The sequence below is a fragment of the Salvelinus alpinus genome, chromosome 21, assembly GCF_045679555.1.
Source record: "Salvelinus alpinus chromosome 21, SLU_Salpinus.1, whole genome shotgun sequence".
NCBI classification, from domain to species: Eukaryota; Metazoa; Chordata; class Actinopteri; order Salmoniformes; family Salmonidae; genus Salvelinus; species Salvelinus alpinus.
The window spans coordinates 7,379,378-7,397,085 of record NC_092106.1 but is presented as its reverse complement, the minus strand read 5'-3'; the positions used below and the strand labels follow the sequence as shown (position 1 = coordinate 7,397,085).

The 17,708-nt window shown below is 45.4% G+C and overlaps 1 protein-coding gene across 5 annotated transcripts in view; it reads left to right on the top strand.

Moving 5' to 3' along the window:
- The first annotated feature begins 10,361 nt into the window (after nucleotides 1-10,361).
- LOC139547720 (cell adhesion molecule DSCAML1-like) overlaps nucleotides 10,362-17,708 on the top strand; it is a 160,805-nt gene continuing 153,458 nt past the window's right edge. For 4 of the 5 annotated variants that reach the window (XM_071356737.1, XM_071356735.1, XM_071356736.1 and 1 more), the window contains exon 1: nucleotides 10,362-10,611. In XM_071356737.1, coding sequence (XP_071212838.1) covers nucleotides 10,362-10,611 — 250 coding nt within the window. The remainder of the gene's footprint in view (nucleotides 10,612-17,708) is intronic. The other variant, XR_011669591.1, reaches the window with a different exon arrangement.

Below are 17,708 nucleotides of genomic sequence, written 5' to 3'. Positions count from 1 at the left end.
GCCAGGGTGTGAAAAGCGGGAAATCTCATCCCTCCCTTGGTGGTTTACGTAAGCCACTGTGGTCCTGTTGTCTGACCACACCAACACATTGCATCCTCTGAGCATGGGTGCGAAGTGCAGTAGCACCAATAGAACCGTTTCCAGCTCCAGGAGGTTGAGGTGACACTCTGTTGTAGGCCACACACCCCCCACTGCCAGAGCTTGACACTACCCACCCCATTCCATCAGAGATGCATCTGTAAAGACTGGGTTGTGCGAGAACACTCTGCCCATGGGAACACAAAACGTCAGAACATGTGGGTCTCTCCAATGATTCCGCTCTACACAGGAACGCCAGAGGGACCACTGTGTGGGCCGCTGACATGAGACCCAGAAGAGACATGACAGAGTGCATCATTACCGTGCACATTGGATGTAACCGGTTGAGGGTTGACAAGACTTCTGTGGATCCAAAAGCCATGTTGTCATAGTCGCGGTGTCTAGCTGTAGACCCAGGTAGACAATCCGCTGACTCGGCCAAGGCGCGCTCTTTTTCCATTTCACTGCAAATCCAAGACGTGTGAGGTGACTCACCAGTCGGGCCATGTGTGTGATCGCCAGTTCTGCTGACGGGGCGAGAACCAGCAGGTCATCCAAGTATGCCAGAATCCTGACTCCCTGCTGACGCAGCGGCTTCAATGCAGCCTCCGCACATTTGTGAAAGGTTCGGGGACCTAAGGCGTACACAAACGGCATTCGTGTGTACTCGTACGCAGCTCCTTGAAAATCAAAACGCAGAAACTTCCTGTGACACGGAAGCAGCTGCACATGAACGTACAGGTCCCTCAGGTCGATGCTCGTGCATAAGTCGTTCTTATGGATATATTCCAACAGACAATTTGTCATGAGCAGTTTGGCTACAGACTTGTTTAAAGTCTGCAAATCCAGAATCGGCCTCACGCCCCCATCTTCTTTGGTACGAGAAAGTAAGGCGAGTAAAGCCTACTTCACGAGAAGTTCTGCAATCTCTTTGTTTAGAGCTTCGACCTTCTCTACAACCCTCATAAAGGGTGGAGGGGGGCAGTGAAATTGAATGGCGTAACTCCGCCTTAACGTCTGGTCCAACCAGGTGGGCAGAGTACAGCTTTGACGCCATTCCCAATAATGCTCTGATAGCGGGAAGCGCATAGCCAATGAGCATTCAGTAGGAAATGTCTGTAGTCCTCCATGGCCCCCTCCGCCGCTGGCCGCCGCCCCTTGGGTGGCTCCGGTGCAGGAGCGGAGGTGTGTCTCCGGTGGTCCCCTGTCGGCGGGCACGACGACGTCCCGACGCTCCGAGTCGTGGCCCGAGAAGCGGAAGCATGGGGGGCCCGAGTCGCAGTGCGGGGATGCCGCTCTTTTTAGAGGAAGGGTGCCTTAATAGCTCTCTTCCCTCTGACTTATTAAAGCACTCCATGGCCTCCACGACGGCGACTCTAAAGAGGCTGTTGTCAGAGATGGGAGCATTCAGAAGGGGTGTTTTATCAGCTTCTTTGGTGGCTGTCAGAGAAAGCCGAAGGTGTCTCTGTGGGGGCGGAGCTCCACAACTTAGAACTGGTAGTTCTTCGGGGATGGGGTTATGGGCCGATATTGAACTGGGTCATTGTGTTTTGTGACCTGGCATGAAGATGAGGCTGTGTCCATGTCCAGATGTGACCAATGATGACCATCACAATTTGCTTAGATCAGATCCACTGTCGCCAGTAAGATATATCACCACTAGGTGTCACCATATTTCTCTGATCCATTTCTCTAACGGGGCCGTTATAGAGGTACACATCTTCCTGTCCATATTTTCTCTATCTTTATCAGAGAGTATATGTAGAATTCCCATATCTTAGACACATTTGAGGATTCTAATAGATATGTTGTGAAGTGTATTTCTAGGATGTCATTCATTGCAGTCTGATGCACTGGACTGGATCCATATTGGACCTACAGAGATTGGCTTAAATGGCGGCCATATTGCATGGGGTTTGGACAGTACCTGAACATTGTGTTTCTGTCTGTGAGCTGTTGTTAGCCTCATTTGCATCAGTCGCCATCTCTCTTTCCTGCTTCCTTTTTCAATCTCAGCATCTCAACCCCCCCTAACCCCCCATCTCCCTTTCCTCCTTCCTTCTTTCCCTCTGTCTCATGCAGAGATTCTCTAATGTATACGTACATGCAGAAAAACAAGGGAGGGAGAAGAGAGAGCGAGAGAGAAATTAAGAGAGAGAGATGCGCGTCATACAGGACGAGGTAGCCCCCCCTTCCTCAATACCCCTCCTCTTGTTATCCTCCCTGGCTCATTTGAATATATTAACACCCCCTGACTTCTCGCTTAAGCAACCTCACCACCACACCCCTCACATTGGGCTGTAGGGACTGAGAGGTACCAGAAATATTCTCCGCTCCTCTGTGTTCCTGCATACACACACACACTGCATACACAGTGCTGTGTATCTAAAAACACTTGGTTAAATGCATACACGCGGGTGCCTTCCTTGAACGTGTTGCGGCAAAGAGCCACCGTTCTGAGATTCATATTAGCCTAATGCAGATGAATCTAATCCAGCACACGGCACAACGGCAAGGCGTTCCACTCACTGGAGCATGGAGAGATCTGCGGCAGGCAGTCTGGCAGAAACACTGACTGGGGGAGCTGAGCTGGAGCCTGGCTGGAGCTGGGAGGTGGTAGAGATGGGGAAGTCCACTAGGCATTCCTACTACCTGTTCACAATAGTCAACATTTTCGTTATTGTATCATTGTAGAGTCCAAATGGACAATCATGTTAATGAAAGTTGTCCCTCCACAACATTTGATCATCCAGTGCCCATGTCGTTACCTTCCCCCGACTCCCTGGACCCCCATCCCAACCCTGAGGCCTAACTGACCCAGTGGACCAGTGATGTGGTGTGTTCCCCTCCACCTATCCCCCTTCCCCCCCAGCGGTGACCTTGCATACTCCACGGGGGCTGGGGCTGTGCATTAATACCAGATACATTAGCACTAATATGATCCTAGCATGTAGTCATGGCCTGAGGGGCCCTCTGATTGGCTGAGTTTTAGCATTAGCATTAACATTCACATTAACCCACTCATCTCTCTCTCTCTCTCTCTGTCTCTGTCTCTCTCGCTCTCTCTCTCTCTCTCTCGCTCTCTCTCTCTCTCTCCACAGCCTCTCTTTCCCTCACATTCTCTCTTTCTCTCACAGCCTCTCTTTCTCTCAGAGCCACCCTTTCTCTCACAGCCTCTCTTTCCCTCACAGCCTCTCTTTCTCTCACAGCCTCTCTTTCCCTCACGTTCTCTCTTTCTCTCACAGCCTCTCTTTCTCTCAGAGCCACCCTTTCTCTCACAGCCTCTCTTTCTCTCAGAGCCACCCTTTCTCTCACAGCCTCTCTTTCCCTCACAGCCTCTCTTTCTCTCACAGCCTCTCTTTCCCTCACATTCTCTCTTTCTCTCACAGCCTCTCTTTCTCTCAGAGCCACCCTTTCTCTCACGGCCTCTCTTTCTCTCACGACCTCTCTTCCTCTCACAAGCTCTCTTTTTCCTCTCTTTCAGACATAGTTCTCTCTTTCTTTCTATCTTTCTACCAGCTTCTCCTTAACTCCTCCCTAACTTGGGCTCACGAGTGGCGCAGCAGTCTAAGGCACTGCATCTCAGCGCCAGTAGATGTCACTACAGACACCCTGGTTCAAATCCAGGCTGTATCACAACCGGCCGTGATTGGGAGTCCCATAGGGGAACACACCATTGGTCCAGCGTCGTCCGGGTTTGGCCGGCGTAGGTCGTCATTGTAAATAAGAATTTGTTCTTAACTGACTTGCCTAGTTAAATAAAGGTTCAATAATTTCTTTTTTTTTAACTCTCTCTCAGCTGCTCTCTCTATCCTTGTTTTCCTTTTACCCTCTTTCTCTCTGCCTCCCTCTCTCTTTTCCTCACTCAACCTGTTTATCTCCATGCAACAAATGAAGAGGGAGAAAGAGGGGATGCAGATGAATCATGTGGTGCGCCGTGGACGGCTTGACTCTTGTCCAAAGCGATATCCGTTGCTGGCTGGGAGCTTGCCATTTTACTGGATTGTCACATCACATGATGATCACCACTTGAAGTACACTATAACCTGCTTTGTGCTGTCAGAAAGGGTCAGATCAGACCTAAGTAGAGAGGATTGCAGCCTTTCCGTGTGGTAACATAGCCTATATGTCGCTCACTGCCCACAGCAGGTTGTCTCTTTCTGTGAATGGAGCTGGATTTGGCTATTGTGAAGTCCATGACTACTGTGGGTTGATGGGTAGATACAACTGGTTCTAGAAGTGAGTCAGTGAAGTTGTAATAGGCCGGTTGAGAGGTGAGGGAAGGAGACAGACTTCAGTCCCCGGGTGCTAGTCAGATGATTTGAAACCCAAACAGTACATTTTCACTGGGTTACATTTCTCCAAGCCCACTCATGCATTTGATTTTGTAGTATTTACTTGACCATGGACACATAGGGTGTGTGTGTGTGTGTGTGTGTGTGTGTGTGTGTGTGTGTGTGTGTGTGTGTGTGTGTGTGTGTGTGTGTGTGTGTGTGTGTGTGTGTGTGTGTGTGTGTGTGTGTGTGTGTGTGTGTGTGTGTGTGTGTGTGTGTGTGTGTGTGTGCTCTCACTTATCTGTACGTGGGAGTAGTTAGGTGGCGAACAGTGTCTCTCTCTCTCTCTCTCCACTTGTTACATAATGGAGAGAGGAGGCACAGTTGCTAGTTTGCTACACTACAGGAGATGTTCTGTGGAAGCGAGAGACCACAGCTAGTGTAAGCTCACATTTAGTTCAATCTAACAACTGTCCTTTCATATTTCTCCCACTTAGTCAAGCATACATTTAGATTGACTAAGAGCCTAGTTACTCCTCTGTGACTGTTGTGGCGATGGCCACTGCAAAAGCGGTCACCTCCATTGCTGCAAACCCTTGTCTCAAATAGTGATGAAGCTGAAGTCTCTGGGTCTGATCCATGCTGACCTGAAGACAGAAAACATTTTCAAGATGACACTTACAGTGCATTCGGAAAGTATTCAGACCCCTTGACTTTTTCCACATTTTGTTACATTACAGCTATATTCTAAAATGTATTAAATATTTTCTTCCCATAATCAATCTACACACAATACCCCATAATGAAAATGAAAAAAACGTTTTATAGATATTTTAGCAAATGTATTAAAAAAAAACTTAAACAGAAGTTTTCAGACCCTTTACTCAGTACTTTGTTGAAGCACCTTTAGCAGCGATTACAGCATTGAGTCTTCTTGGGTATGACGCTAAGCTTGGCACACCTGTATTTGGGGAGTTTCTCCCATTCTTCGATGTAGATCCTCTCAAGCTCTGTCAGGTTGGATGGGGAGTGTTGCTGCAGAGATATTTTCAGGTCTCTCCAGTGATGTTCGACCAGGTTCAAGTCTGGGCTTTGGCTGGGCCACTCAAGGACATTCAGAAACTTGTCACGAAGCCACTCCTGCGTTGTGTTGGCTGTGTGTTCAGGGTCATTGTCCTGTTGGAAGGTGAACCTTCACCCCAATCTGAGGTCCTGAGCGCTCTGGAACAGGTTTTCATCAAGGATCTCTCTATACTTTGCTCCGTTCATCTTTCCCTCAATCCTGACTAGCCTCCCAGTCCCTGCCGCTGAAAAACATCCCCACAGCATGATGCTGCCACCACCATGCTTCACCGTAGGGATGGTATCAGGTTTCCTCCAGACGTGACGCTTGGTATTCAGGCCAAAGATGTCAATCATGGTTTCATCAGGTGAGAAAATCTTGTTTCTCATGGTCTGAGAGTCTTTATAGGTGCCTTTTGGCAAACTCCAAGAAGGCTTTCACAGCAAATCAAATCAAATGGTATTTGTCACATTAGTCGAATAAAACAGGTGGAGACCTTACAGTGAAATGCTTACTTACAAGCCCTTAACCAACAACACAGTTTTAAGGAAGATAAGTGTTAAGTAACAAATAGATAAGTAAAAAATGTAAATAACAAATAATTAAAGAGCAGCAGTAAAATAACAAACGGGGGCTATATACAGGGGTTACCGGTACAGAGTCAATGTGCGGGGGCACCGTTTAGTCAAGCTAATTCTGGTCAAATGTACACTACGGGTCAAAAGTTTTAGAACACATACTCACACCTCCTCCTCCATGCTTTACGGTCGGAAATACACATGCGGAGACCATCACTTCACCCACACCAAAGACACGTCGGTTGGAACCAAACATCTCACATTTGGAGTTTGCTCGTGTTTCTAGGCCCAAGCAATTCTCTTCTTATTATTGGTGTCCTTTAGTAATGGTTTCTTTGCGGCAATTTGACTAGGAAGGCCTGATTCACACAGTCTCCTCTGAACAGTTGATGTTGAGATGTGTCTGTTACTTGAACGCTGTGAAGCATTTATTTGGGCTGCAATTTCTGAGGCTGGTAACTCTAATGAACGTATCCTCTGCAGCAGAGGTAACTCTGGATCTTCCATTCCTGTGGCGGTCCTCATGAGAGCCAGTTTCATCATAGCGCTTGATGGTTTTTGCGACTGCACTTAAAGAAACTTTCAAAGTTCTTGAAACTTTCCGTATTGACTGACCTTCGTGTCTTACAGTAATGATGGACTGTAATTTCTCTTTGCTTATTTGAGCTGTTCTTTGCATTATATGGACTTGGTATTTTACCAGATAGGGCTATCTTCTGTATACCACCCCTACCTTGTCACAACACAACTGATTGGCTCAAATGCATTAAGAAGGAAAGACATTCCACAAATTAACATTCAACAAGGCGCTGTTCTCAAATTCTCAAATATAAAATATATTTTGATTTGTTTAACACTGCTTTGTTTACTACATGATTCCATATGTGTTATTTCATAGTTCACTACTATCCTACAATGTAAAACATAGTAAAAATAAAGAAAAACCCTTGAATGAGTAGGTGTTCTAAAACTTTTGACCGGTAGTGTACACGTAGATAGTGCTAAAGTGACTCTGCATAGATAATAAACAGAGTAGCAGCAGCGTAAAAGAGGGGGGGATGCAAATAGTCTGGGTATCCATTTGATTAGCTGTCCAGGAGTCTTATGACTTGGGGGTAGAAGCTGTTAAGAAGCCTTTTGTCTTTGACTAGGGTGGCTGGAGTCTTTGACAATTTTAGGGCCTTCCTCTGACACTGCCTGGTATAGAGGTCCTGGATGGCAGGAAGTTTGGTCCCAGTGATGTACTGAGTCGTACGCACTACCCTCTGTAGTGCCTTGCGGTTGGAAGCCGATCAGTTGCCATACCAGGCAGTGACGCAACCAGTCAGAATGCTCTCGATGGTGCAGCTGCAGAACGTTTTGAGGATCTAAGGACCCATGCCAAATCTTTTCAGTCTCCTGAGGGGGAATAGGCTTTGTCGTGCCTTCTTCACGACTGTCTTGGTGTGTTTGGACCATGATAGTTTGTTGGTGATGTGGACACAAAGCAACTTGAAGCTCACAACCTGCTCCACTACAGCCCTGTCGATGAGAATGGGGACGTGCTCGGTCCTCCTTCTACTGTAGTCCACAATCATGTCCTTTGTCTTGATCACGTTGAGGGAGTGGTTGCTATCCTGGCACCACACTGCCAGGTCTCTGACCTCCTCCCTGTCTCATCTTTGTCGGTGATCAGGCCTATCACTGTTGTGTCGCCAGAAAACGTAATGATGTTGTTGAAGTCGTACCTGGCCATTCAGTCATGAGTGAACATGGAGTACAGGAGGGGACTGAGCACACACCCCTGAGGGGCCTCAGTATTGAGGATCAGCGTGACAGTGTTACCTACCCTTACCACCTGGGGGCGGCCCGTCAGGAAGTCCAGGATGCAGTTGCAGAGGGAGGTGCTTAGTCTCAGGGTCCTTAGCTTAGTGAACAGCTTTGAAGGCACTATGGTTTCATGTTCCTTTTACTGAGGAGTGGCTTCTATCTGGCCACCCTACCATAAAGGCCTGATTGGTGGAGTGCTGCAGAGATGGTTGTCCTTCTGGAAGGTTCTCCCATCTCCACAGAGAAACTCTAGAGTTCTGTCAGAGTGACAATCGGGTTCTTGGTTACCTCCCTGATCAAGGACCTTCTCCACCGATTGCTCAGTTTGGCCGGACTGGCCGGGCGGCCGAGCGGCCAGTCTTGGTGGTTCCAAACTTCTTCCATTTAAGAATGATGGAGGCCACTGTGCTCTTGGGGATCTTCAATGCTGCAGATATTTTTGGGTACCCTTCCCCAGATCTGTGCCTCAACACAATCCTGTCTCGGAGCTCTACGGACTATTCCTTCGACCTCACGGCTTGGTTTTTGCTCTGATATGCACTGTCAACTGTGGGACATTATATAGACAGGTGTGTGCCTTCCCAAATTAGTTCAATCTTATTTTTATATTTAATACATTTGCAAAAATGTATTGTGTGTAGATTGCTGAGAAATGTTAAATATTGAATCAATTTTAGAATAAAACTGTAACGTAACAAATGTGGAAAAAGTCAAGGGGTCTGAATACTTTCCGAAGGCACTGTAGGTGACATTGTAGTCTGAAGATTTCTAGCCAGTCCTTTCATATACAGTCACTAGGGGTGGTCCTGTGTTTTGGAGCTTGGTTATTTGGTTTGTTCTGTATGTAGGCTTCAGTATGTGGGGGAGGAGGATGGGGGTTGACAGATATCAGGATTAATTTGTTTTTGGTGTCTGTGCCCCGTATACCCTATAATCAATAACATTACAGTTCGTGTAGCTATTCAATAATTACAGGCGAGATGTGAAGTGGCGTGGATAGTGCCCGCTGCGGAGGAACTGAGGGGACCAATGCAGAAGGCTACAGTGGAACCACTGAGTTATAGCTGGGTTTTTCTCTAGAAGTGCCTCCCAAATGGCACCCTATTCCATTTGTAGTGCACTTCTTTTGACCAGCGTCCCTAATAGAGGCTCTGGTCAAAAGTAGTGCACTATATAGGGAATAGAGTGACATTTTGGACAAATCCTTTGTATTGTTGTAACTGGCTCAAATAATGGCGTTCCATGACTGCAACAATAATTCTATATGAAGCTATACATCATGATCTTACAAATTAAATCAATGTCATTTTTTTAAAGTTATATTTTGACAAAAACTATGAAACAGTTTGTCTGATTTCATTATTCATTATTATACCCTACTTTTTGATGAAAATGTGTAGACTGTGGTAATAAAACAATAACAGAATATATGTAATACGTGTGTGTGTGTGTGTGTGTGTGTGTGTGTGTGTGTGTGTGTGTGTGTGTGTGTGTGTGTGTGTGTGTGTGTGTGTGTGTGTGTGTGTGTGTGTGTGTGTGTGTGTGTGTGTGTGTGTGTGTGTGTGTGTGTGTGTGTGTGCGTGTGTGTGTGTGTGGACATGTTTAACTATTCTTGTGGGGACCAGAAGGCCCCACAAGAATAGTAAATGAACACAAATTTGACCAACTGGGGACATTTTGTTAGTTCCACGAGGTCAAATGCTATTTCTAGGGGATTTATGGTTAAGGTTAGAATTAGTTTTAGGGTTAGAATTACGTTAAGGGTTAAGGTTAGGAGCTAGGGTTAGGTATAGGGTTAGGCTTAAGGTTAGGTTTTTGGATTAAGGTTAGGGTTAAGGTTAGGTATGGGTAAGAGTACGGATTAGGGTTAGGTTTAGGGTTAGGGGTTAGGTAAATTGGATTTTAAATGGGACTGAATTGTGTGTTTGGAGCGAGGGCGGCAGAATGTTGCTCACAGTCTCTAAGTACGCGCTGAGCCGTGTGTGGCACCGCGTCTGTGCCAGAGCGAGCGAGAGTGAAAGAGATAGAGAGAGATTCATTGTTTGATGTTCATATCGATCTGACAAAAAAAATGTGCTTCTTGAGTCTCTCAATCCTGCATATATTAGGCTACCCAAGCAACAAAAAATAGCACGCAAAAAGAATAACACCTTTATCTTTAAAGTAGCCTACCAAACGTAAATGTATCTATATCCATTGTGCCAAGCTGATACAGTCACTGAATGAGTGAACTCCTTTGTGCGCAAAGTGAAGACGGATGTGAAGTGAAGACCGCAAAAGTCCACAGGTGCGCGCGTCCATGGACCTTTACAGATAAATAGCAAACCTGTTCTATCACACCTCAAGACACCACACACCTGAGCCCCCATAAACAAACACCCACCGCTGCAGAATCATACACAAACCACCCCCCACCCGCGCAAAAGAAGCGCTCCATATTCCATAGCTCTCTGCCACGCCAAACCCCTTTCCCGGGCTCTCCGTGCGTGTGAACCGATGCACTGCCTCACTTCTCCATCACCGCGCATCATTAGAATAGCAGGGGAGGGGCCCTCTCAGATGACGGTCCCGGCTAGGGGAGGGTGCGGGAGGCGGGACCAGATCAGTGGCCGTTCCACGGCGCTGGCGAGTCTGGGACTAGGGCTGGAGAAATCGCCGGTGAGCATCGTCACCACTCCAGCACCGAGCCTCGTCTGGCCGAACACTGCGCCGTGCACTCGTCGGGATTGCACAACATTCCTGAGAAATATACCTGCTATTTATGGCATGTGGCTGGTAACTTTATTCCTGCTGTATTCTTTACAAGAAGGTACGTGGAAGACACTCAAACTTTTGCTCTCTCCAATGCAATGTTGAAGTTGTGGTGCATACAGTCTATCTGTGTTTAGTTGTGCTTCAATACATGAGGTTGGGTTGGAATGCGCTAATTTACAAAAGTCACAACTTTAAATTCCCCCTTTTTTTTTTTAAATGTCAGTTAAAGTCAATGGCCAATCTTCACTTGAATAAAAAGCTTGATTTGGATGGGCTTCATTTCTTTTAGCACACTTAGGATGGAGGATGACAATTAGAAGGACTTTTCAGCCACCATCCCTTCTTTCAGATGTATTGATAAAACCAAGGGCACATTACGCAGCTGCATAAGTATGTTGACTTTATTTGAGAAGTAACAGACAGATTAGCAGTTGTGGTCCATATCCCCCTAAACGCTGTCTGTGGCAGTTACGATAGGGGAGGTAACGCCATTTGCATTTATGAACATCTCGAGTTGTCATGAATGTGGAGACACAACAATATGAGAGGAAGACATGCAGGCGCAAAGATTGCGAGCTGCATGCTGCTACAGACTCCAACTGCGTCTCCGAGCTGTAGGACGTTTACCAGAAGAGTAGAGGGGCAGTCGAGTGTACATGTGTTTGCTCTCTTTCCTCTGTCCCATAACAAATAACAGAAGGTGTCAGGCTTATGTGTAATTTGTTAATATGGCTTCTTTGGCGTACCAAATTAGTGCGTGTCTGTAAATGATCGTACATTTGAGTGTGTCTGTAAATGAGCGTACCTTTTAGTTTGTCTGTAAATGAGCGTAGCTTTTAGTGTGTCTGTAAATGAGCGTACCTTTTAGTGTGTCTGTAAATGAGCGTACCTTTAAGTGTGTCTGTGTCTGTTCAAACACAATAAGGGCAAAAACATTTGATAGGAGATGTGTAAACTGATGCTGAGGATATTGAACGCTGGGATTTTAGGCAGATAATGTCTCTACTGTTGGCAATTTGCTTCACTTTCTAGAATGACACGGGTCAGCGCATGCAGACACACTCAGATGTTATTATCAGTAGTCTAATTATGCATCCTCCATTTTCTATGGCCCCAGATTCTACATACTGATTGGATGGAAAAATACTGCAGATCGAGGGGAAGATTGAAAATGGTTTGGATTAAATACTTGCTTCAGATTGAACGCTTGTCAACCATTTCAACAACTTGAACTTAATCTAGTCGATACAATTCAGTCATAACCCCAAGATATGTTCAAATAAATAAATACATAAATAATTGTTTAAAAAAAAATGTAATTAGGCCTAGGACCACATGCAGATAGGCCCTATCTATATTCTGTTCATTTTGTGTGTCCATGAGTGGATTTCTTTTAGACATCTGAAATACATGGCCTATGTCCTTGCAGGACAACAGTCGGGGATGGCGTTGTGTGTGTGCGTGGTGCTGCTGTTGTGACTAGGGTGTTTCTGTGGTGTTTTTGTTGTGTTTAATTGGATTACAGGGTCTTTTTAGATTATGTACTGCACATCGCCTTGTCCCGTGACTGAACAAGATGTACTGTGTGTGCGTGTGCGTGTGTGCGCGTGTGCGTGTGTGTGTGTGTGTGGTGAAAGGAGGGAGGGAGGGGTGGGGGTTTCAGCTAGGCAGTGGAGCGGAAAGAGTGGAGGCAAGAGATGTAGATAACCAACTTCCATTTAGCATAGTTTTTTCCTTTACTCCTTTATTTTTTGTCAACAATCAATTTTGTATTGACATACTATGTGATTTAACGTAACTCGTATTTGTGTTTTAATTTTAAAGAGAAGATTTGATCAGAGAGACATTTTAAAACCAATAATCTCACATGCATATGCATTAGGACTGCGTATTTTTCCTGAGTCGGCCGCGCCTCCATGATGGTTCTCACTTTCCGTGTAACGGCACACAACATCCTGTGTTTAATTTGATGGATATCGCTTCCAAACATTCTTGCATGATTTGGTGTTCTCAAACATATACCCTTTCGTTGTAGTTGGTTTCCAGTAGGCTAATTAGTCATTTTAATTCAATATGAATAACCAGATGTCCCTTAATTGATGCGTCTCGGCCATACCAGCACACATCAACCGCTGGTTGGAAAGGGGGGGGGGGGGGGGGGGCGCTCGTTCTTCTTTGTCATGTTCTGGAGGGTCGCTTGTCATTTTATGGAAATGTGTGGAGACACAAAACAAATCAACAGGGAAAGATGTTATCCGTGCCATCTATTCAGCTGGAACAATCAGGTCTATTGGTGATGGCAATTATTGTACATATTTGTTGCAATGTATTAACGTCATAATGTAAAAAAATGATTTGCGAAAATTAAAGCCTAATGTTTTATCATTATTATGAGTACACAAATTCAAATCACCCAATACGTAGATCAAGACTACGGGTTGTAAAATAATGAGGGAGCGATATTATAGTTATTGTATCAATTCATTGCTGATTCCGCTTTCATCCAGTTCAGGCTGACAGGCCTCCAATCGATTTTAAACCGAATATTGAATGACTGTACAATTTCAATTGATATGAATCATAGGATGAATGTAGGATATAAATAGATGAGTTAACAAATCTAAACAGTAGGGTTTTACGCATGCATATTTCGTTACCCTTACCTTATGGAGGGGGCAGCAATCTTTATTTTAAGGATAAGCACTATTCAAATAGACGATGTGATGTATGTGGTGGCTGCGATATTATCTTGCCTGAGCCAGATTTTCTGAAGATTTGCCTAAATTAAAACACCTTCCTTGTTATTATTGTGGATATTATTATTGTAAAAAAAAATAAAAAAAATAATGATAATTATTATTATTCGTTCTATCAGTGTTTATTAATTTGTGATGTGTAAGCATTTTGTTATGCAAAATATATAATTGCTTTCTTTATGCTGCATTTTGAGGCAATTTTCTAATCTCTGTAATGTCCCCCTCACACACCTCTTTCTCTCTACTCAGTCCCCTTACCGGATGAAATTTGAAAAATTGGTTTCTCTTCTTGTTTTACCCAAATCACTATCCCTTCCCAGCTGCGTAATTAGTAGGCTTCAGTTTAAACTGAAACTAAAGCCGGATTTTCAACTGATTTGCAAAAGTAAATCAGTTCATTGACTAGAGGACTGCACTTCTCCCTCCTCTTTTGTGTTATGTTTGATGGGATAGCCGTTTGTTGCCATCATCTGGGACAGATAGTTCTGACAACGGCGTATTGCTCTCTGCTCTCCTCATAACGTATTTTGTCAACCACTATGCCACTCGTCTGACTTACCACCAAGGCCCGGTCCGGCGGCAGTGTAATTTTGGAATCAAATAAAATACACACAAACTGAGAGGTGAGACGGCAGCATGGGCGCGTAGTAATTGTCTTATGAGCCAGATTCAGAAATAGACTGCCTCGAATTAATGTAGACCACTGCACTGCGTCGAGGGGTGTTACGTCTGCGTCCTGGTGATAGGCTACCACGTCGCCACGTGTGCCCTTTCCTCACGGTATTTTTTATCTGACGCCAACTTATGTAATTGAATATACATTTTTCAATTAAGTTTCTCGTGTTGAATCCAATGATGTGGACTCGACCTTACCTGTCCTCTCTTTAGCCATGACTTATCCCGCAACAAGTCGCCTAAACACCCCCCCTCTCAATTACATTACAATTTAAGGTCTCTCTCTCGCTGAATATAATTGAGCAACCGACAGTCAATAGTAGTCGATCTCTGCGGTTATACACATATATTCTCCTAAATAACACCTGACCTATGAACTTGTTATTTGTCTCTGAGAAGCACGGCCACAATAATACTCGCATCCCCTCCTCTTGCTCTGGCAAGCAACAGTTGTTTTTACCTTTGAGTGTTTGTGCTGGTGACTTGGCCGGTGAACAGAAAAGCCACGGAGCCTATTCCTCACGTGCATGCATAATGTAGGCCTAGGGTAACTTAACCATATGGGGAAAAACAGAAAAAATGACACAGATAGAAAATGCTGCCTCACTCCTCTGCCCCTCCAATGGGTAACTCACTAATGCGTTTAAAAAACAAAACAAATATGAACACAAATGAACGCTCATTTTATATTTTATGAAGTCAAAAATGATTTGATCTATTTACACTGACTGTCCAATTGAGTTTGATGACTCTGATTGTCCAATTGAGTTTGATAACTCAACAGGTATTCTCTCACCTGTTGTTGAGTGGGGCATCTATTCTGTGGCCTCTGGCTTGACAGTCGTCTCCGCTTTCATAAGAACTGTTGTACCAGGAGAGGAGATGAAAGGAGAGTAGAAGGGGGAGAGGAGAGGAGAGGGGGGAGAGTAGGAGAGAGAGGGGAGAGGAGAGGGGGTAGAGGGGTAGATGGGTTGAGAGGAGAGGAGTTGGGTCATGTGGAGGATAATCTGCTTTAAAGTGACATGGCCAACTTTTCCTCCTTTGCATCCCTCTTTTCTCTAGCTACCTTGCTTACTATCATTCTGCTTTTCTCTGACTGAGAAGGAAGGATAGAGGATGAAGGATAGAGGATAAATCACACCCCAAAATCTGACACTCACTTCACAACTGTGAAAGTCATTCCTTTGAAGAGGGAGAGTATGGATCCTCAAATGCTGAAATGGTTCCTAGTATTCCACTGACACTGCATAATATGGAGAAGGGGTGGGTGTGTGTGCATGCGTGCGTGCGCACGTGCATGAGTACGGCAAGGTAATTTCAGTGTGATGCCAATGCATTATCCTTTTCAGTGTCTTTGTGTGTAAAATGGGTATCAAATAGCATTCACAATAATATAATTTCTTCTTGCTTTCCCATAATGGGTTGTACAACATCATTACTACGTTATTGTGGTGTTGTAACTGACCGCGATGACATTAGAGTTATGTTGCCTGAACATATCGAGTATTGTATTCTGTATGATTCACCAGACCCTTAACAGGAACGTTGGGCGTATCCTCGCTTGCCTCTGAGAAGGTCTACGTGTATACGCGTGTGTATGTTATTGTGTGTGTGTGAGAGATTTATTGACCTGTGTGCATGGGATGGTATGAATCTTAGAGACGTGTGTGTGTAGATGAGACAGAAAGAGTTGCATTATGCATAGCGGTTCACCATAGGCAATATCCCTGCCTCTGTGGCATACATATTCATACGCCATTTTCATACTGCTCGCAAAAGGGGGGGGACATAGGAAATGTGCAAATGTGTCTGTGTGTGGAGGGAGGGAGGAGAGGCTTGAGTCAAATCTGTCACAGCAACAGAATAAGAGCAGGAGACGGAGTGAAGAGGCTTCGCCCAACAGGAGTGATGTTTTAGGGAACTCAACCAAATGACAATGACCTTCTCCTGTTGTAATCAATGCATTCAGGCTTGAAGAAGGAAGGAAAATATGCCTCTGAAATGGATGAGTGCGCCTAGCTCCCCCTCTCGCTCCTCTCCTCCTCTGCTCCCTTTCTGCCCATGCCAGGGAAAAGGGCGGGCAGCCTGAGGGCACGGAGAACTGTGAGTTACACGTCGGGTTAGACGTCTCAGAACAAAGAAAGGGAGAATTCGGGTTATTTCAGTCCTCTCTCCCCTCCATATTTCCACCATTACTCCCTGTTGAATGGGGTACAGACTGGCCCCTTGCGCCAATCCTCAAATCCTCAAATCCCAAATCCCAAATCAAGCCCTAGCCTCTACCTCTCCCCCTAGGCATGTCTTGACTTCCTCCTGGTGAAGGCAACATTGTATCATCTCCCGTAGCCCTCTGGAAGGTATGATGGATTTTCTGCCATCTTGTTAACATTCATCCATCTTTCAGGGGCTTGATTTGGGATTGGGTACGGGGCTTCTATATCCACTTTTAGGGTGGGGTGTTGTCTTTTCTTTCTTTGGTCTCTCTCTTCCCTTTGCAGTTGTGCGGACAGACCCTGTCAGTCTGGCGAGACGCCCCCTGGCTCTCTCTCTCCCCCAGACCCCGACTGTGGGATTATATTATGACCGTCTTATTTGGGCCTTTCTGCTGGAGGCCACAATCTGTGCTGCATGATGGGAGTCCAGTCCACCACTGTACTGCCCTCTCTGTGTTGTACTGTGCTCAACTGACTGACCTGGATTCGCCAATAGGACGGCAGCACAACAGCCGCCTCATCCACAGTAGCCTGTTTGCTTCCTTCCCAATTAGTTCTATCTGGGAATGCCTCCGACTTGTTTTGTGTCGCTCGGCGGCCACCATGTTTTTATGATGTCACAGCAGGCGTTCACTGTTGTTTATTTGTGGAAAGTCATCCGGTTAGCTTTTCACATTAAGATTACAGTGATGCTCAATGATGATTCATTTTGGGCTTTTTCTTTGTTTGTTGTAAAAAAGCTTTGGGCTAGTAACCCGGAAGCTCGCTGGTTCGAATCCCCGAGCTGACTAGGTGACAAATCTGTCAATGTGCCCTTGAGCAAGGCACTTAACACTAATTGCTCTGGATAAGAGTGTCTGCTAAATGACTCAAATGTAAATGTAAGACTGAAAAGCCAGTGTGGCCCTGTCCATGGTGCTGAAATGGTCTATCTCTCAGAACATGAGCAGAGAGTTGTGTTTTTATATGGCACATGACATGGGACAAATTGCACTCAACCTAAATTACACCTTTTAGACACAGGGGAACTGCTCCATTTTGGATAGGAGAGGGACCTCACATACACATTCACACACACATGCACTTATGTGCACACAAGCACATGTACACACTCGCTCACTGACCCGACACACTTCCAGCATAAAGCTTGACCTTAAAAAACAATCTGCCTTAACACTGACCCCCCCCCCCAACACACACACACACACACACAGACACACACACATAGTGACCCCCCTGTACTCTGTTAGTACCCCTTAACCCTTCCCTGGCCCTGACTTAAGTCGACCACACACATACACACACCAGGGGAGTGGGAAAGAGGCCCTCCATGGTGGTTCGATTACCAGAGCGGAGAGCCTGTGTGTGTGTTAAATGTGAAAGGAGATTATATGGATTTAACTCTCTGCGTCTGGCATGCAAATTCAAATCACACAACATATCCTGCCATGCATTGGAGGACTATACTAGGAGAGAGAGAGAGAAAGGATGAGACACAGGGTAGGATG